The sequence below is a fragment of the Alnus glutinosa genome, chromosome 9 (genome assembly GCF_958979055.1).
Source record: "Alnus glutinosa chromosome 9, dhAlnGlut1.1, whole genome shotgun sequence".
Taxonomy (NCBI): domain Eukaryota; kingdom Viridiplantae; phylum Streptophyta; class Magnoliopsida; order Fagales; family Betulaceae; genus Alnus; species Alnus glutinosa.
The window spans coordinates 12,707,113-12,728,830 of record NC_084894.1 but is presented as its reverse complement, the minus strand read 5'-3'; the positions used below and the strand labels follow the sequence as shown (position 1 = coordinate 12,728,830).

General features: G+C 35.7%; 1 protein-coding gene and 1 long non-coding RNA gene across 2 annotated transcripts; one reads left to right on the top strand and one right to left on the bottom strand.

Moving 5' to 3' along the window:
- Nucleotides 1-1,681: 1,681 nt before the first annotated feature.
- Nucleotides 1,682-2,663, top strand: LOC133876781 (uncharacterized). The gene is made up of 2 exons (XM_062315027.1): nt 1,682-1,920; nt 2,117-2,663. Exons 1-2 carry the CDS (start codon nt 1,682-1,684, stop codon nt 2,661-2,663), a joined length of 786 nt encoding a protein of 261 aa, XP_062171011.1.
- Nucleotides 2,664-9,798: 7,135 nt separating this feature from the next.
- Nucleotides 9,799-14,973, bottom strand: LOC133877257 (uncharacterized). The gene is made up of 3 exons (XR_009901711.1): nt 14,896-14,973; nt 13,999-14,041; nt 9,799-9,972 (listed from the first exon to the last, which is right to left on the bottom strand). It is a non-coding gene; the product is annotated as an uncharacterized LOC133877257 (long non-coding RNA).
- Between the last annotated feature and the right edge of the window lie 6,745 nt (nt 14,974-21,718).

Sequence of the window (21,718 nt, the reverse complement as noted above, 5' to 3'; positions counted from 1 at the left end):
CGTTAATAATCCGAGCTCCAGGCGCTTGATAGAACATCGTCACCGTTGGAGGAATCTCGTAGTTCAGACGAAGGACACCCTCATGCTTCGCAAAAAGGGCGGTTTCCACCCTACTCTCCAGGGGAGAGAGATCCACAAAGCCGTCAGACCTTTTCGTCCGAGCCCGAGACGTAGCAGGAACAGCCGAAGCAGCTTTTTTAGGAGCCATAGAAGGAAGAAGAAAAAGAAGAAGTAGAGGATACAGAGAAAGAAAAGAGTTTAGGAAGAAGGCGACAATGGAGAAACAAGAGAGAGAATCGGTAAAGAATGAACAGTGAAAGTGTTCAAAACCTTAAATACACCCTCCCCTACGTGTCTAAAATATCAAAAGGCGCCATCATTTCAAAATTCCCGAAGTTGAAAAGGCGCGCCTTCCATATTCCAAAATTAAATGCGCTGCCTCGACAGTACCGTTTCATGATGACAAAGAGCGGCGGTACAGAGCTGACGTCGTCATTGGAAAAAGAAGCGGTAAGATTTAAATGTTTGAACTGTTGAAAAGACGCGCCCTTCACAGTAGCAGGTACAGGTTGGCAGACGGAAAGCAATTCTCTTATTTCCATTTATTTCTGAAATCAGAGAATTAGGGGCGTAACTGTTAGGGATAAAATCAACCCTAGAGACACGTGGATTCGAAGACATCTCAGAGTTATGTCTCGGACAGTTGGTGGATTCAAAGACATCTCGGAGTTATGTCTCGGACATTTGTTTCGCCCAGCAAAGAAAGATCGTCTAGGTATAAAGACGTCTCGGACATATAAAGACATTTCGCAAGTATAACGACGTCTCGGTCTTCACATTCCAGGCAACGGTATATCCCGGGATCTCCTGGTCTAGATGGAGCAAACATATCTCGGGTATTTGTGTCTTGGAGTAATAACGCTTCGGAGTAATAGCGCCTCGGGGTAATAATGCCTCGGTGTAATATCGATTTAGCGCGACAACATCTCGGCTTTATACATACCTGTTATGGTGCGGCGATACCCCGAGATCTCCAAGTCGGAGCGAACATATCTCGGGTTTCATCACCTCGGAGGTTGGTTGCAGTGTGCCGCAGTTGTCTTAGAATGCAATGAGGATAGAATCCCAGAAGATCAGAGATAAACCACAATTCCATAATTAATGGGATAAGATAGTTATTGATACGGGATAAGATAGTTATTGATACGAAATCCAGTTTAAAGAGGTACAAACGCAATCAACTTCGGACTCTACAATCCCAGTCGAATTCCCTGAAGATATGGTTAAAGTTCTACTAAGCTAGGACTCCAACTCCTAATCCAACTAGGTGTCAAGAATTCTAGTAAGATTGCAAATCTGGTAAGACTGCAAGTCCAGCCTATAAATACGATAGCCGCACCAGGTATGGAAGACACGAATTCTCTAAGCTCTTGAGATTAAGATTAAGAATACTCTGCAGAAAATTGATTTAAACTGACTTAGGCATCGGAGTTGGCGTAGTCGGCACCCTCGATGAGTTGTTTGTTCTTTTTGCAGGATTGAGGTAGTAGATCAGAACCCAGCAGCGAATCACCAGGCGACACATCACCATACCGGAAACTGTACAAACAGTTATGCATACGGGATTTTAATGAAAACGAAAGATTATGAAAAAAGGGGAGCAAGATGATCTAGGGGACAAATGGCAGATTTTAAAAATTCGCTGGAACAATGCCAGCTGAGTAATATGGGTTACTCAGGTCCCCTATTTACTTGGTCTAACAAGAGGCGGGATTCTACATTTACAAAAGAAAGTTTGGATCGAGCAATGGCTACTATCAGCCTTGCTTCGTTCTTCCCTCAACCTACGGTGGATGTGCTTGATGCACGTAGCTCGGATCATGCACCTTTGCATGTGTCTTTGCACCAGTCAAATGGAAGGTCGGGTCGACGACGTGGGCTATTTAGATATGAAGCCTGGTGCCAAAAGCAGCAAGGTTTAAAGAATGTTATGAAACAAGTGTGGAAAGTAAAAACTCGAAGACGAGATCCTTGGGGAGAGCTGAAGGAAAAAATAACGAAGAGCCAACACGTATGCTTTATCCCATTGGCGTAAGGTTAGTGCTGATCCCACCAGGCAGTTGATTCAACAGAAAGAAAAGCTTCTGGGAGACCTGCAGGGGGAGGGCAACGAGTCTGACATGGAAACAATCCACCAAATTCAGTCTGAAGTAAACGACCTAATAGAAATAGAGGATCTAAAATGGCGGCAGAGGGCAAAAGAAAGCTGGCTTCATTATGGGAATAAAAACTCAAAATACTTACATGCATTCGTGAATCAACAGAGAAAGACCAACCTGATAAAGAAAATCATAGATGTGGATGGGGTGCTGTGTACTCAGCAGGCAAGTATTAAGAGGGCTTTCCTCACATACTATCAGACTCTATTTCAGTCCAAAAGACTGGAAGAGGTTGACAGTTGTCTATCGGGCATGACTCAAAGGATTAGACGGGAGATGAATGAACAGTTGCTAAAGCCTTGCACGCCTGAGGAGGTCAGGGAAGCGATACAACGTAACACATGGGGCCTTTCAAATCCCCAGGCCTATAACGCCTTGCTTTTACAAAAATACGCAAGTGAAAATTTCGATTTTCACGTGATATTACAACGTCATCAGCGTTAAATAATTGGCAGCGAAAATATATATTTTTCTTTACAATGACACATTAGAGTTGACTAAATAACCTTAATATATAAAATAATAATATTTCTTTCTGATACAATAATTACATTAAAAAACGATAACATACGTGCTACGGGTGCCACATGCGGCACTAATATTACACAACCATATATTATTCTAATACAAACTAAAGGTCTCTTCCTTAATCAACGTATTAGCCGCTTCCTTCATTCCCGCAAAAACTCGCATGTGATTGTGGTTGACACAACAATCTTATGCTGTGTTCGAGTGAGTCAACGATCCTCAACCACATAGTGACACACTGATTTATCTAACAATATACAATGCATCTAAATGATGACAGTTATATCTACATACATACAATCATACTCGTTCTTTTACTATAACTCTTTAGTACTCAAAGCCATATCTCTACTTATCACATTATTTGTGTTATTACTGAGTCATACCTCTTTTATTGGAGTCATACCTCCTTTATTGGAACCATACTTCCCATACTGGAACCATATCTCCATTGTTGAAGCCATAAACCCATTACCAGAACCATACTTCCAATGCCAGAGCCGTAACTCTACTTACTTACCTTATCTCACTATTACTCCTTTAACCTTTGGTTTATCTGTCGGTCTTATTAGTGTATTGATGCCTTGGTACCTAAACATTCGGTTTACCATCGGTCTAGCCAACCTCTTGACGCCTTGGTACATAAACCTCAGTTCATCTGTTGGTTTACTCAATCCATTGACGCTTTGGTACCTAAACCTTTAGTCTTTTTATTAACAGACTCATATCATACCACAATATATTCATGCAAACAATATCATATACATAATTTCAACCAAAACATGTTAAACATATTAAATGCCAAACATCACGTATACAATTAAATAAAACAACAATCACTACATTGCTAAAGACTAAACAACACATATCATGCTCAGTGAGGAAAAAATACTCACAGTTATTTCTTGCTTCAGAAAGTGTTCACACACAAATATTCACTGCAATATAATTTAATATAAACAATAGTGGATTAGTATAATTTACTAAAAATTCATTTTAATCTTATTTTCATTTCTGACTTCTAAACCTTAATATAATTTTCTATTTTTGCTTAAACATTATCACATCATATAAAATTAGTCCATTTACATTTTGTTATTAATCTTTTATGCGGATCTTGTCACGGCATTTATTAAAGCTTTTAATATCTATTTATCCAAATAAATCTCAAAATACCATTTTTATAAAAATAGGTATAATAATTAAAACTCACTATTTTTACAACAGAGTTTTGCAACCCAAAATAACTTGAACCTTTAATTAAGTAATATCAAAGCAGGTATTGTTTCAGTTATTTTAACTGAAACAGTAAGATATCAAAATAGATTTTAGCCAACATATGACTTACCAAAATAACTTTGTTAATATAATTAACGGGTTTCATACTTTAAAAATAGGTGGATTTAGAATAACTACATAATTAATTATTTTATGAAATTTGGTAGAATAACGGCATTAGTATTAATAATGCCTAAAAATACTTTAAAATATTTGGGCAGTGTAATGGCGCTTTATAAAATATTTATTTTTTAATCAGCATCACAACGACATGATTTATTATTTAAATACACCACTTGAAATACCCCGTTAAAACACAACTTAAAATATTAGATACTAAAAATAATAAAAGTTGTAAAATCACAAAATATTAAAACAAAGTTAATAACTTAGAAATTACATAAAATAAATCAAAGCCTTTAATTACAGACTTACCAAATATCTCAAAATGGTATTTTGAGATATTAAAAGGTCCTTTCATTTATCTAAAGATTTATTTTGTTGTTCTTTTTCTTTTATTCATTTTCTTTTCCTTATATGCCATTTTTTTCTTTCTTTCTTAGCTTTTCCTTTTACTTTACCCACAAAACACACCCACAGGGAAGAGAGAGTTAGAGAAGGGAGAGAGTGAGGCTTACCTCCTTTATTCTTCTTTTAGTTTCTTTTCATCTTGTTTCTTTTCTATTATTTTCTTTTATTCATTAAAAGAGAGTAGCTAAAAGACAAGAGACTTACAAGAGAAAATGGGGACGATTCTGGATGGCTTCTAGAGAGGGCAATGAAATTTGCTTTTGTTTTTGCTCACAACACACACGGACCATGTAACGCCTCACTTTTACAAAAAGCGTAAGTGAAAATTTTTCGATTTCCACGTAACATTACAACATCATCAGAGTTATAAATTGGTAGCGGAATGTATATATATCCAACAGACTTCAAATTAAATAACATATCAGAGCTTCTAACTGAAATACCTCAAAATAGATATATAAAGTGTAACTGAATAATTATACGTAAGATAGTATTTGTGTCACACAAGGCACATATAATTTACAAGCCAAAATAACTAGAGTATAATTATTACACACCAACAGAAATATATAAATATTGTTCTCAAAATAATATAATAAAGGACTGGAACATAGCAGTTCACAAAATGGAGGCAAGCTAGCCTCAAGTATTGTCAACAGGATCCACCTAAGGATCTAGGTAATCCTGATACTCCTCCTCTTCATTTCCTGTATTAATATATATATAAAGAGAAACAATAGTACAAAACATCCTAAATGAGTCTGCTGTTTCCAATAATATAATGAATGCTGATTTATTTAATAAATGTAACATAATGCAGATATGGCTTTATAATCACATGTATATGCAATATATGATCCATAGTAGCTAATCACAGTCATAGATTGAATATAAATATAACCATAAAACAGTAATATGACAGTTTTATATGCAAGGTTTAATTATTATCTTTTGCACTCCTCTCGTGATGGAATCCTACGGTCTCCCTTTTACGAGTTACTTGGGATCTTACGGTCTCGAGAACCTATGGTCTCCTCACTTAAAGCTTAATTATATGGGGCTAGGAACCTAAGGTCCCAACTAGCCTGTAAACCTACGATTACAACATTTGATTATTATTATTACGGGAACCGGCGGTCCCACTGGCAATACCTTCGGCCCCGCTGCATTCACCAGCTTTGTTATTAATCAGTGTAATTAAAATATAAAACATGTAAATTCACATGCACAAACAAATTAAATAAAGCAGTGGACACAATATTATGGAAAGAGTCCACTAGCATCACCCTCAGTATGTATAAAGATACTTATAGTTTCCGCTTTAAAGATTATCCGTAAAACTGCATAATTATAATTATATTCATGCAATGTAATAAATCAATAAAAAGTACTACGTGAATATTTTTATTTTTGTTATTATTCTATTGAGCTTTACAAAGGTTATAGTTGTTATATTAATTTTGATTTAGTCTAAGAATCTCATTAATAATTCTTATATAAAATTGGATAGCATAATAATGTTTTGGAAGTATTTTCCCTTTATAAATTAACCTAATATAGCAAATTTTAGAATTTGCTTATATATATATATATTAAGACAAGCACACGTATGTCATACATAATTGCCTAGCATCTTTTAACAAAGACGCATGTCTTGTTTCTTTTCTGACAAATACACTTTTCTAGCTAAAACACACACAAGACATGCTCTTAAAATACACACACACACACACACACACACACACACACACGTTGACTACAACTCACCTTCACTTTGTTTCACATATCTGCACTTGCACTTATATATACAAAACACAGACAACTTTTTAACACATTTAAAGCAACTTTTTAACACATGTAAGACAACAACATATTCCTTGACAGCAACTACTTGACAGCAACATATATAACATCCAAGTGTCTTCATCAAATCCTAACACACACTTTCATTTTAATTCACACCCAACCAGTTCTATTCTTCCAACACACACATTCTCAAATCACTTTCCTAACTTCATACTTACAGATTTTGCTGTTGGTGATCGGGTATTGACCAGAGAAAACTCCTCTGTTTATAACAAAAAGAGAAAGTTATATTTATATGTGTATAACCGACTGCAACTTCTCACAAGAAGAAGAGGGAGAACAGAACATGGATCAAGGGACGAGAAAATATTAATAGAAGGAAGGATTACTCATTGAAACTTGCACAAAATAATCCAATGAAAAGAAGAGTTGTTGGTCTAAAATAAAAATACCCAAAGATGAGTTGAAGGATGCAGTTTTTTGGTTCAGAACAGGAAAGTGTTTCTAATTTTGTTTCTGATGTTTTCTTGAGAGAAATAGGAGGTGAATCAAAGCTCCATCTCTGGCTTTCAAAATGTTGGAAACATAAGATAAGCAAGAGGATTTCTATACTAAAGTTTCTGCACTCAATGTAAAGAGAAAAGAGAGAAAACTTGCTGGATTTTGGTTTTTCTTAGTGCAATTCAATCGATCACCTTCATCCTTATATAGGGAACTTGGTAGATCGAGATTGATCCAACACAAAACTCAATTAACGGCTAGATTAGGTGCAAGTGGAAAGTTAAATGTAAACCGAAGACGACTTGACTTCAACCTTTGAGAATTTTATCTCTAACCAACTAGATTCTTATTCTCATCAAACTAGTGTTTTAATTTAAACTAATTTGATGAAACTAAGTTTATTAAATCAGTTTTAATCCTCTAAAATGCACAAAACGAACTGGGTTTACAGGTTTAATGAATTAAAGTCGATAGTTCTCACTCAGACGGAATACTGCATTACACAGAAATTCTAAGTTGATCGATCGACTATTCTGCCGATAGTTCGACTGCTTCTTGCTACTGGTCGATCGATTGACTTCTTGGTCGATTGTGCGACCCTCCCCTGCAGTGCACCAGAACTCATATAGCAATTTCTATTTCTATTTTATACTTAAACCTAAACTGATTTATTTACATAATAGCAGAAACCAATTTTCAGTTCTTTTTGCTTTGGTTCTAAACCTAAACCAAGTACTCTAAACCTGCATACATGGTTTAGTTAAGTGTTTATATATATATGGTCTAACATGCAACACTTACCAAACCATAAACAATCCTAAATATATATGCAAGTATATTAACATCTTAGAATTATTAACTTATATTCTATTTTCTGTTTTTCTGGGCATTACAGACCAAAATCTCAAGAAATCTCTCCTCTATTATTTTTGTTCTTTTCTTTTCTTTTCTTTTCCCAAAAGACTAAACACGCGAAAGGAAAGAATGAGCAAGAGAGAGAGCTATTGCAGTACAGAGAGAAAGAGGGAGATTTTGAGGGAGAGTTCTTTCTTCTTTTTCTATTTTTCTTTGCTGCTTAAAACAGAGAAAGAAACAGAGAAAGAGAGAGATGAAGCCCAAGTAAAGAATTGCTGTACAGAGAGGGGAAAAAGATGGAGAGAATCCTTTTTCTTTGTTGTTTTGGACAAGAGAAATAGAGAGAGGAGAGGAAAGAGCTTCCTGCAACAAAAGAGAGGAATATGAGGGAGAAGAAGAGAATTGGCGTGGAGGAAGGGGAGGTGCTGCTCTTCTTTTAAATTGATTTGGACGGCTTTGATCATCCCATTTTGATCTCATCTAATGGCTAGAATTCAGCTTGAGGAGCAAGAATGTAGGATTTTTTGTTGATTGGGGGGCTGCACCTATAAAACAAATGAAAGAAGGGAAAGAACACTGAATAGTGATTCACATGAATGGTTTTTTTTTTTTTTTTTCTTTTTCTTTTAATGTGTGGGCTAGTTCTTTAAAGTGCAGGGATGGTCATGGGCTGTATCCATAAAAACGGTCATGGGCTGGGCTGTGTTCATAGGTTGGGTTCATGAAGAACTAAAATGGGCCCACTAATGTTAGATGTTAATTTTCGTCTAAATCATGGGTAGTATTTTTCACGGGTGTTTTCATACCCTAAATGGAGTCCAAAAATTATGAAATTCGGAGGGTAGCTAGATGACTTCAAAAAGAGTGTTATGGCTTTTGAATTGACTAAAACAAAGTTCGTTTGACCCTATTTTCGTTATTTTAAAGTTTAAGGTCCATTTGAGCTTTTATCAAATTGAAACTATAAACGCTTTTTAATAAATGAATATTTATTTTTATAAATATTCATATTTATTCTTTTGCCTTATTACTAGGTCCTAAATCTCATTTTAAGATAATATATTAATATCTTAAAATCTAGAGTGTTACAGGGTCGGATGGTTACTCGGCAGGTTTTTATCAACAGAATTGAGCCAACATCGGGGAGGAGGTATGTAATGCAATTTTGAATTTTTTAAGATTGGGACATATAGAGGAGGAGTTAATACAACACATATTGTGTTAGTCCCAAAAAATCAAACCCTACTTTTGTAACTAATTTTCGTCCCATTAGTCTTGTATTGTACTCTATAAGATCACTTCTAAGGTGTTGGCAAATCGCCTCAAAGTAATTCTCCCTTCCATCATCTCCCCAAATCAAGGTGCTTTCATCCTTGGGTGTTTGATCTCTGATAATTTTCTTGCGGCCTATGAGACACTGCACTCTATGCAGACCTGATAGTGGGGGAAAATGGGATATATGGCTTTAAAACTTGACATGAGTAAGGCATATGATAGGGTGAAGTGGAGCTTTTTGGATGAGGTTATGCGAAGGATTGGATTTGCATATAAATGGCGAATGTTGATAATGCAATGCATACAATCAGTCCAGTTTTCTATCCTCATCAATGGGCAACCTACAAAAAAATTTAAACCTACTCGAGGAATCAGACAAGGGGATCCTCTCTCCCCATATCTATTCATTATTTGCTCAGAAGTCCTGATTTCGCTCCTCTATAAGGCTGAGTCTACAGTTTTTCTCACGGGAGTCCCAAATGATTGACTCACTTATTCTTTGCAGATGACAGTTTATTATTTTCAAGGCTACCTCGAGAGATTGTGTAGCGCCTTAGCTTTCTAAACAAGCCGTAAGTGTAATTATCTAAAATTACACGTAACACTACTAAATAAAATAGCAGTAGACTTTTTTTTTTTTTTTTTTTTAAATATAAGAGTTTTCCTAAAAAGTATAATTGTACTAGAGCATCTAAAAACTTCACATATTATATATATCAACAACTAAAAACTTAGTTCACGCACAACTGCCACAGACAGCAGGCTACATCTTTTATAAGATTATTAACAATACACTGTAGAGCAGAAGTTGCCATAAGTGGCATACTAAAATACACACATCTAAACCTACCAGTATTTCCACTATTGACACTAAGTACACTAATTCTTCCAAAAACTGAGGCCTCCAGTCAGCGCCTCTCGTCATAGATCGGACATTCGTACAGGTCCGCTTCATCTTCTTCTTCCTCTTCAACCGCATCTATAAAATTTTATAGGTGGAAGAGTGAGTCCACGGCTCAGCAAGTTCAAACAAACTGACCATTTATAATCTAAGCTCTAAGTTGTTTATAAAATATCTCATCACTAGTGCTTACTAGACATCCACATATACAGGGTTTTCACAAGGTTGTTTTCAATAAAAGTATGGCTAAATAGTAAACCAGGTGATAGACAGTTTGATACATAATAATAAAACATAAAAATATTTCTTTGCATTTTCTTACTACATAATTAACTCCACATTTTATAATATGAAGCAGTAAAACAGTTCATAGCATGATAAGTAAAACATCAGTTAAAATTAACATACTTTAGCACATAACATTGCATAACATAACATAACATCTCAATAAATGAATTTATACTCTCACTTATCCCCAAAAGTTTGCTAAGTGTGACCCCACTTAACCGCAAGGTTGCTAATAATTTATCCCTCTCATAGCTTCGAGGTGTTAATTGATACCCCACTTAACCGCAAGGTGCTAATAATTTATCCCTCTCATAGCTTCGAGGTGTTAGGCGCATAATCCCCACCTAACTGATGGGCCTTGGCAAGCATATTCATACATAATTTTCATATAATACTATCATTTTTTGCATATCACGTTTCCCTTCCAAAACTCAATCATATTATTTTGAAAACACATTTTCATTTAACACATATATAAAACATCTCAAAATATATTCATGCGTGTAATTAAAATAACAGGACTCAAGAAAACATATATAACATGTTTTTGTAAAATAATGTAGGGTCAGTAAGTTTAAACTTATAATTCAGGGTTATACTCTTATGATAACTCTTTGCGCCTTCGTAAATTTTCTGCATTAACATTATATCTCCATATTAGCCTATATTCTTGATTTCTCATTTCTAAGCCTTACTTTAAATCCTAAAAAAATTGGGCAGCATAATGCCATGTTTACAATGTCATAAATGTAATTTGGGCATCATACGCTATATCTAAATATTTTAATATTATTTGGGCATCATAACGACATATCTAAAATATTCTAAAATTATTTGGGCATCATAATGACATATCTAAATATTTTAATATTATTTGGACATCATAACGGTCTATCTAAAATATCTTAGAATTATTTGGGCATCACAACGATGCTATTGTAAAATACCTAAAAATATTTAGGCAGCACAACGACGCATTTGTAATTTTAAAAGAATGATTGAATATAATATCCTTCCCTGAGATATTCAACCACACTTTCCCCAACAATTTAGGCATTATATCAATATAATTTAAATTCTAATAACTAGAATGGACATAAGCTAAGGATAAAAGAATTTATACCTAGCAATCTCACTTCAAATAGTTCCAAAATTCCTCCACTATTCTAAATGTTTGTCCTTTTTCTTTTTCTTTTCTTTTTTTTTTTTTTTTTTTTTTTTTTTTTTTTTTGTATAATGTACATTCATGAGAAAGGGTGAGAGCAGTAAAAAAATTTTTGTGAAGAAAACTACTGCAAGCTCGGCTTATTGGGTTTTGTTACTTGCACAACAGGTTGTGCACAAATTGTGCACCAATCTTTTCCCCAGCTTATTTATAGGCAAACTTTTGGGACCTATTTGGTATTTACATGAAAGTTTAGTTGATGCAAATATGTTATAGAATATTGTAGGCGTCGAAATTTCATTTCGTTTTCACATTTACTACCGCTTCAGCGTAAGTTTCTTCAGTGTTATAAGTTTCTACAGTTTTCTCAAGTGTTCACGTGATTCTCTCTTTTTGTTTTCTTTGACTCAGTTCTTAGCTTTTCCTAGATTTTTAGCCTTTACACTCTTTGAAAAGTCTAATTCTTTGACTTTTCAACGAATTGTTCTTTCTCTTATTTCCTAAAGCTACATACCATCTCAGTTTAGGTTTCCTTTTTTTTTTTTTTTTTATCCTTTCCTTTCTTCTTTACACGTTGACCCACCTATTTCTCTTCTACTTCTCTTTGTCATTCTTTTGTCCTCTTTTCTTCTTCTACATCCGGCCATCTAAAACTTTTCTCTTCCTCTATTATTATTATTATTATTTTTTTAAAAAAAACTACATGCTTGAAACCCATCTTAAAATTACAATAGTAATTTTAATTTAATGACCCATTAAGTATTCTTTGTATAATTTACATACAAATTTTAATCTATTTTAAGTCCAAGTATTTAAATAATAAATGTTAAACTATGCATAATTTATATCAAAGCCTAGTTCAAACTGAGAATATTTAGTCATCAAATATATTTTTCCAAATATATTTAATTCCACTTCAAACTATTATTCATAATAAAGTATTATTAGCTCACCTAATAAACTCATTGGATGTTATAGATTATTGGGGGCGGATGTCCCAACTCCTAGAGTGGTATGAAAAGGCTTCGGACCAACAACTGAATAAAGAAAAAACCTCTATCTTTTTGAGCTGCAATACAAGCCAAGAGGCCCAAAGACTGCATACTCCGATTATCTGGAGGCCCAAGCATGCAGTGGTATGACAAGTATCTGGGGTTACCTACCCCTGTGGGAAAATCTCAGGTGCGGGAATTCAAAAGTAGCAAAGATAGAGTGTGAAAGAGGTTGCATGACTGGAAAACAAAATTCCTATCTCGGGTTGGAAAGGAGATTCTCCTAAAAGTAGTGATACAAGCTATACCAACGTACAACATGAGCGTATTCCTATTACCTACGGGACTGTATATGGAAATCAACTCAATGATGCAAAAATTTTGGTGAAGGCACAAAGAAAATGACTCCAAGATCCATTGGATGAGTTGAAAGAAATTGAGCTTCTCAAAAGCAAAGGGTGGTATGGGGTTTTGCGATTTGAGATGTTTAACAGAGCTTTTGTAACGCCCCCAAACCGCTAAGGGTTAGGTTCGTCCATTTTCATACACCAAATTGCAAAGATTCGTAAGGTCTGCCAACAACCTAGCTAATATGCTGAATTAAATAAATTAAACAAAGAGAATAATAATAATTTTAAAACTCAGAGCTTTAATAATTGCGGAACGTTTATTTCGAAAAGAGTAATACTGTTTGATACCATAAATGAAAATGGAAAGGAAAATTAGATTTATTGTGCGAGTGCACTTATTAAGGTAATAGAAAAATAATATCCTACTGTTAGCCTAGATCTCATCCCGGCCGCCTAGGTCTCTCTGTTCATAACCTGAAAACAAAACAAAAATAAGGGGTGAGCGAGAAATGCTCAGTAAGACAACCCTCAACCATAAAACGATTGAGTTAACTTCATTTTCTTTAAAACAATTATTAAAATACACTTGAAATCTAAATTTCTAGAACACAATTCAAAATTCGGCATTTTACTTAACACCTAAAATACCCGTTAACGATTAAGACTTCTCATATATAAGGCCCATGTACACTATTACGCCCTGTGTACTAAGGTTGCGCGGTTTACTGCGACCTCAGGCAGGTAAACTGTGGCCACAGGCCCTGTCCCGTCAGCTAATTAATTGAAGTGCACTTAGCATGACATAGGGATGGATTCTGCCTTCTCTAAGTCCTTCCGTGGTTGCGCTTCCATCCAAGCAACGGTACCGAGCTTAAACTCTGTAAATCTCTGTGAATATCTCTGGGGCCAAAATAATAGTCTCCTCCACACACGTGCCTCATTTATAAAATATTTCATTCCCACAAATTATTCTTATTCCTCTGATAACTCTTGAGGCAACGTGTGGGAGGGTTTTTACTCTCCTTTTCTCATTAATTTCAAAAAACTGTAACTTCCCGTCTCGGGAACCAACTACACAATTTACGAATAACTAGAAAATCCTTTATAACCAAAGCTTATTTTAAAACAGTGATTTCAAGATTAACATTTATACCGACAATTTTCATCTCAAAACTATTTTTAAAATAGTCTTTCATGTATCAATATAATTTGAAATATAGAACAAGAACAATTAATTGCAAATATGTTTAAAAAAAGGATAAAGTAATATGACATAAAACAATTTGAAAAGGGGTAGAGGATCTTTTACCTCGATACTGCTACTAAAAAGACTGCTCTGAAATAACAACTACCTGAATTGATAAAATTTAACTATGTCAGCCTTAGGCTAGAATACACATCCTAAATAGAATTGGACCTAACACATCCCGGCTTCCTGGTCTCTACCTATATCATGATTATATGCGTTTTATTATTATTAGAAAATTATTAAACGATATTTGAGTGTGTGTGTTTTAGTTTTCATGAAAATTCTTATATTGTATTCATAAAACATGATATTTGTTCACTATGAAAAAATGTTCTTAGAAATATTATTAGTTCAAATTAAAATCAAGAAAAGAGATATTAAAATTAATATACTTTAAAGTAGCTCCATAAAATACAAAATAGAACTTATCAATTACATAAAAAAAAAATCAAAGGACAAACGACTTCTATACCTGACGTTGATACAAAATAGGAGAGAAAAAAATAAAAAATAAAAATAATAATAAGCAAGGGGCAAAGGACGGTACTTTGGTTTAGAAAGAAAAGAAAAGAAAAGGACAAAAACTACTATCATGTTGATTCCTGTGACTTGATATCAGAAAAGAAGAGACAAAATAAAGAGGAGAAATAGGCAGGACATGAAGCGATAATCAGAGAAAAGAAAAGAAGGGAATTCCCACTCGGCTGTATCAATCAAAAGAAAAACAAGAGAAATCGGTAAGGCCATGCTGATACGTACACGGCTTAGAAGAGGAAGGAAAATAAAATAAACAATAAGAAGCAAATCAGGTGTGGAGACTATGCTATCCAAAATGAAATAACCAAAAGAAAAGAAGAAAGTAATCAAGGCTAATCATGCTGTGAAGGCTACGGTAAACAGAGAAAAAGAATAGATCGAGGCAGAAGAACAATAATACATGGTGAGATGCTGACATACCTGCAGTGTTTCCTAGCTAGAAACAAAGAGATTGCGACCGAGCCGTCTTGCGAGAGAGGTATAGGGAGATGGTTTTTGTGAAAATTTCTTTGATGAGAAGAGCGAACGACGGCTAAAGGATGTATTTATAAGGCTTAGGGTTCTATATTATTATTCTCTCCTACCATTAGGGTTTAGATGAAATGAGGACTATTTTTAATATAGTGAAATTAAAATAAGAATAATAGATAAAATTCTGTAAATGCTTGAAATTTTTTATGTAAAACAATTATTGTCTCCTTTTAGATTTGGGAAAAATTAAATTGTGAAACCGTATTAAAATTCTTTAAATGCAGCTTTTAAAATTTTCTTAGACATTTAATTGTTCATTGATCAATATTTTGATAAATTAATGAAATTTAAAAATTTTGTTCTCTTAAAGAAAATAATTGTCCATGGCTACTGAAAGTACATAAATCTCCTTAAAGGAATACCGGAATCGTTACAGCTTTACTAGCAAAACAGGGATGAAGGCTTTTACACAACCCATACAGTTTGGCAAGGCAGATTTTAAAAGATTAATATTTCTCAAGAGAGTCATTCTTGGAGGCTACTCTTTGTAGAAGACCTTCTCTTGCATGGAGAAGTATTTTATCTATGCGAGATCTTATACAGGAGGGTCTGCTATGGCAAATTGGGAGTGGGGCAGATGTTTAGGTTTGGAGGATAAATGGTTACCTATGCCTACGACGTATGTCATCCAATCCTCTAGGAAGATTCTCCAAGAAAATGCAATAGTCAGTGCCCTTATTGATCCCGACACCAAATGATGGAACGGGCCACTCATTCACACAAATTTTTGTAAGGAGGAAGCTGAGGTCATCTCTAGCATTCCACTTAGCAAATATGGCCAAAAAGACTTGATGATCTGGCATGGGTCTCGCACAAGCGAATTCACTATCCGTAGTGCATATCATATGGAAAAAGACCACCAAGAAGTGTAGCGCGGAGAGGGCTCTCAAAAATCAGGTATGGATAACTTTTGGAGGACAATTTGTTGGATGCAGGTGCCTAATTCAGTAAAAATGTTCGTGTGGAGAGCCTGCAATAATATCCTCTCCATCAAAGAAAATCTGCACAAGCGAGGCATTGTACCAGACTCTTTATGATTGTTTTGTAATAAGGAGAGGGAAACGATGAAGCAAGTTTTATGGGATTGTCCCTCGGCTACATATGTATGGGGGGCATGTGGGAGGAAAGTCCAAAAGAGCACTATTAAAGATACCAATTTTACAGGGGTTATAGAGAACTTGGTTGAAAGATGCACAAAAGAAGAGGTAGAGTTTCATGTTGAGATTACCCGTAGAATATGGTTTAGAAGGAATACTGTGGTTCATGGAGGGGAGTTCACCCACCCTAACATTTTGGTCCAAACAGCATCTACCTTTATCGCCAACTATAGAGAGGCCATGGTAAAGACAAGATCTGGGGGAGAATACAGAAATAGCAGGACTTGTCAAATGGCGACCACCACCCATAGGGGTTTACAAAGTCAACTAGGATGCTGCTTTGGACTCCAAGGTGGGGAGAATGGGAATCGGACTCATTGTGCGAGACTCAACAGGAAAGTTGGTTGCTGCCGCTAGTCAGTCTTTAAGTGCACTACCAGACTTGGTAGTATCCGAAGAAATTGCAGCATTGAGGGCGGTTGAATTCAGTCGTAACAGGGGTCTTGAGAAGATTATTTTGGAGGACGGCTCTTTACAAGTGATGAATGTTGTACACACAGCTGGTACAAATTGGAGCACATATGGGCAAATAGTGACAGACATTCAAGGGGTCCTCCGCACTCTTTAGAGTTGGAAAGTATGTCATACCAAAAGGGGGGCAAATTTGGCGGCTCATAGGCTTGCAAAAGAGGGACTCAATCATGACACATATCAGATATGGGTTGATTATATTTCGGTGAGTGTTACGTTCATGAGATTGTACTATCAAAGGTCCTACTCTGGTTATTTAGAGCCTTAGATGCTTTAGTTGTTTCAAGTTTATATGAATGAAATTAGAAATATTTATTAAAAAAAAAAAGAAAAAGAAAAGAAGAAGTCTTCACTACAATTAATTTTTTAGGAAAAGTCTACATACCTCCCTCAAATTACCATTCAATTGATAATGTCCCTCCCAACCTTTCAATTAGGAGAATGTCTCCCCCAAATTATCAAAATATTGTCAATGTTTCCCCAAGGCTGAAAAAAAAAAAAAAAAAAAAAAAAAGAAAGAAAGAAAAGAAAAGAAAAAAAAAGACCTTACAATTTTTCAATAAAACAAAAATACCCCTATAAATTCAAAAAAAAAATAAAAATAAAAAGAAACAATTTTTTCTTTTTAAAGACAAATTTTAATTTCTTTAAAAAACAAAAAATTTACTTTTTTTTTTTTTTTTAAAAAAGAAAGAAAAAGAAAACCTTTTATTTTTTCTTTTAGTTTTTAAATTTTGCCATCCTTAGTTTTTATGTATTTCTTTTTTAATTTTAATTTTAATTTTAAATTTTTTTTTTTAAAAAGAAGTTAGTATTTTTTTTTTATTTATTTAGGGTATTTTTGTCATTAGGGAAACATTGACAATTTTTTGTAGTATGGGGGGACATTGTCAATTAGATAGTATTTTGATGGGGTATGTACGTGGACTTTATCCTAATTTCTTTTAATCTTATGCACATAATATTTTTGTCATTTTTATTAAGATGGAAAAATTGCAACCCCTTTGATAGTTTAGCAGAATACATTGTAAAAATTAAAATTTGAAAAGTGACATTGCAGTTAGATTGGTAGTTTGTAGGGGTGACAATTTGTATTCGCATATCAAGTTTTGGTTGTGTTGCAGTACGGTATAAAACTATATACGTCAATCATAACCCGACCCATTTAATTAAATGGGTCAAACCCCTAAACCATAACCATCTAATTTTGTATTAAGTTCATGTCGAGTTCTCGGGTCATGTCAAAAATTGCTTGTCATTATGTCGAATGTCGAGTTCAGGTTGTGTCGAAACATAAGTAGAAGAACACTAGTAGGAGATACCCTACAGGTAGTTTTCTTCTCTAAATATAGGGAAAATGTCAAAAAAAAAAAAAAAAAATCACAAAAAACACAAAAAGATGCTACAGTGCTCCCCAATGTGTAGGGAACCAAAAAAACTTCCCTATCCATTATTTTAATACAAAATATTTTTCTTTCATCTCTCATCTTTTTGCCTTTTATTGGGAATTGTGTTGGAATTTTGTAAAAAATGTGAGGGTAGGTATAAACTTATATATGTAAAGAAAGAATATTTAATTGATATAAGGAAAATCAAAGGGAAGCTACTGTTAATGCTTTAAGACTATACATATCAACCATAATCTGATCAATTTTATTAAACGGGTCAGACTCTTCAACACAGACCGTTTAATTTCGTGTTGGGTTCCTCTTGAGTACCCGAGTCGTGTAAAATTTGTCAATCCTAATACTATGAGAGTAAGTAAAGTTTTTCCTTAATTTTTGCTGATACTATAGGGATTTGTGGTAATTATACTGTCTTGAACTCCTCTAAAATGCTAAATTTCAAGAACTTAGGGCGAGGCTTTTTTCTCAAAACCTTCAACAGTTGGAAATAGAACATGGGGAAAGAAAAAAAGTTAACAAATTGAATGGTAATATTGCTAAAAAAAAAAAAAGAAAAAAAGAATGGCAATATTGAAGTAGATGAAGTCAAACAACCAGTCAAGGCATGAATCAATATTGGCCTGCGTATTTACAAATGTAAAAGTTCTTCCCCCAACGTTTTCTCTCTGAAACCTAGGGGTGAAGCTGTATTTCTCTTGTCCTCTCGGGCTTGGAGTTGTTTTTTTTTTTTTTTTTTTTTTTTTTTTCTGGAGTTTTTTATAATCAAGGCGTGCTTGTAGATGGAGAAAGAGTTATCCGCGATGTGGGGAAAGTTTTCCATAATGGAAGATGAAAACTCAGGGGTATCGTTGGATGCCTCAGAGATAGAACCTATGGTTCATAGGAGAAAAGTTTGTTTGGTAGGGAAACTGTTGGCGGATCGAATTGTTCCGAAGGAGTTTTTCAAAGGCCCTTTGATTAGGGCATGGCGACCTATGCATGCGGTAACATTCCAAGTGATAGGAGAAAATATGTTCATTGCGGAGTTTGAGTACGAGTGGGATAAGTCACGAATAATGGAAGGGAGACCATGGTTATTTGACGGGAACCTAGTTTCTCTGGCGGAGTTTGATGGTATAACACCTCCAGCAGAGATGCACTTAATGTAACAGTTCCCTAAACTGTTACGGAATTTAACAAGAAATATGAAAATGGAAGTAGATTTGAGAGGGAAAAGATGAACAATTAAAAGAGAATCAAGTAGTAATAATAATGGCAAATTCGAGATTGCCGGTCTCCTTAGCAACATTCGAGAGTGCTAATCTCCTCTTGTTCCAAGAACAATACAAAATGATCCAAGATACTCCTACAATTAGACTATTAGGCTTTATATAGACAAAGCCCTAAGCTAACTCTAACAATTAGAATGGGCCAAGCCTATTACCACAATTAAGCCCATCCAGCTACTAAGGGACTATTACATTACCCACCCCTTAAAAGCACCTTGCCCTCAAGGTGCGGGTTGAACAAAACAAAAGTAAATCCATTATTTATTTATTTGCCAACCCATAGACTTCTGGGCCCACTTTAAGCCACTTGCAGCAAAATTTCTTCTAGGCTGAACTTTGCATTCACGGCCCAACAACTCCAAAGCCAGCCCACTATTGAATTTTCTTCAACCTTCACGTTGCTGCTGCTGCCACGTAGGAGCTTGTAGGTTCTTCTCGTCACTTCAGCCCTGCTGCCACTGTGTCCTATTTCTAGCTGGCCCAAAACACACCGTTTAATCCCTTCTAGAAGAATTCAGCTGGACTGCACTTCACTTTGCTTGCTCTAGAAACTGCCATGTTACTTCACATAATAGACATGTGAAAATACTCCCTCCTTTAGAGCACCTTGCCTTCAAGGTGCTGGTGGAACAAGGCAAAAGGAAGCCATGAATTATTTATGAACAAAACAAAGCAAAAGTGCTGGTCAACACTGCATGAACCACAAGTGGTTTCTTTTAGCAATTGCCAAACGCATTGTATAGTCAATGGATGGCCTTTAGCTGCCACATGTAAAGCAACTTCTTTCTTTTCCATGTTAGAGAACTTGGCTTCTGTAATGGGACCACATGATTGCAACACGTTGAGTTTGGACTAAAATACACAATCTTCAGATTCTGCACCAGCCTGACCTCCTGAACCTTCCCTCACAACAGACAACATCTCCACCTGGATCAAAAACCCAGATGGCACCATTTGAGCTGCCGTTCGACTGTGGAGTCAAACATTCGTGGGAAAAAATAAAAACCCATGTTATCATATTCAGACTACTGGACTGAAATGCGTCTGCCCCATTTCCTCTTCCTCTTGCGCGTGGTGCTCTTTCTCCTCCTGGATCAAAAATCCAGCAGCCGCACCCAAGAAAGACCTTGCCTTCCCGGACCAACATCTTATGTTCCAAACTGTATAGCACCTCATCTGTTGCTGCCAACTTCTGGACTGTAATCCAACCAACCTCAGCACCAACACTTCTTAACAGAAAAGCCAGCTCCATCAACAGTAAAGGTCCACCGAGGAAAGAGAGCTCGTGTGAGACGAGCAGGACGTGTTTAGACCTCATGAACCCGAGTAGACTTGGCGCAAACTTACAATTACCCATCAGTGCAGCCAGCCACTCTAAACGCACCGTCTTTCTCAATGCTTCATATGCACCGTTTTGTCTAGTGACTCCAGCTATAGGCAACCACTCGGTCCACTCCCACTGGATTTCTTGACACGTAACAGCTTGAAATAAGCCATTTGGAAAATGTGCTTGAAGGTGCATTAGTTCTGCAACTGCCACGTAGTAGCCTCTCTTCACACACAACAGCTTCCAAGTTCTTCCCTTCTCAATATCCGGATGCCACTTGTCCTCATCTTTTCTTTTTTCTTTTTCTTCTAGCTCAATATCCGGGTTCCTCTTTCTTTTGCCTCGGCTGTCATGGAAATGAACTTTAAGGTCCATCACCAATTCAATCCGACCATACTCGCCTGGTAGAGCTAAGACCACAATCCCTTGCTTTGGTTCACCAATCCAGAAATCTTCTGGCATTAGTTCCTTTGTTTTTGGATGCTTCTTTGTTGAGAACAGAATTCCAGGCTTGTCAGCAACTGTCATATCTGCTGCAACCCTTAACAATTCCAATTTTTCTTCAAGTTGCTTTAATCCAAAGTTTTTTGCCGTCACCGCCCCCGTAAGCACATTTTCTGGATTTTGTATTTCTTTAGTCTCATATCTTATCTTGGAAAACTGCTCTCTAGAAGTAGCTCCTTTCTGTTCAAACACTAGAGCATCATTTTTCCAAGCTGCAGTTTCTTCCACTTGCTTCCACCTCCATCTATGCTTCCGGACCACCAATTCCAACTCTCCCGACTTATCATCAAACAAGTGTTGCTCATTGATATCACCATCAACCAAATTTTGAAATGGCTTCCCCAAGAGAGATTCTGACCTTTTTGGTTGAGGGATTTCATCGAGCAGGTGATAGGTATCTCCAACCACATTTATCCTTTCTTTCCATTTCCATTTGTGCTTCCGGACCCGGAAATCCACCCCATTCCAATACGAATAATGAGACATAAAGGTACTCACCATGTGAATTGAGGTCTCCATAATGTTCACCCTCGATACTGTATAGCCTCCACGTTGTTGCGGTGCTACCCATTCCAAAAT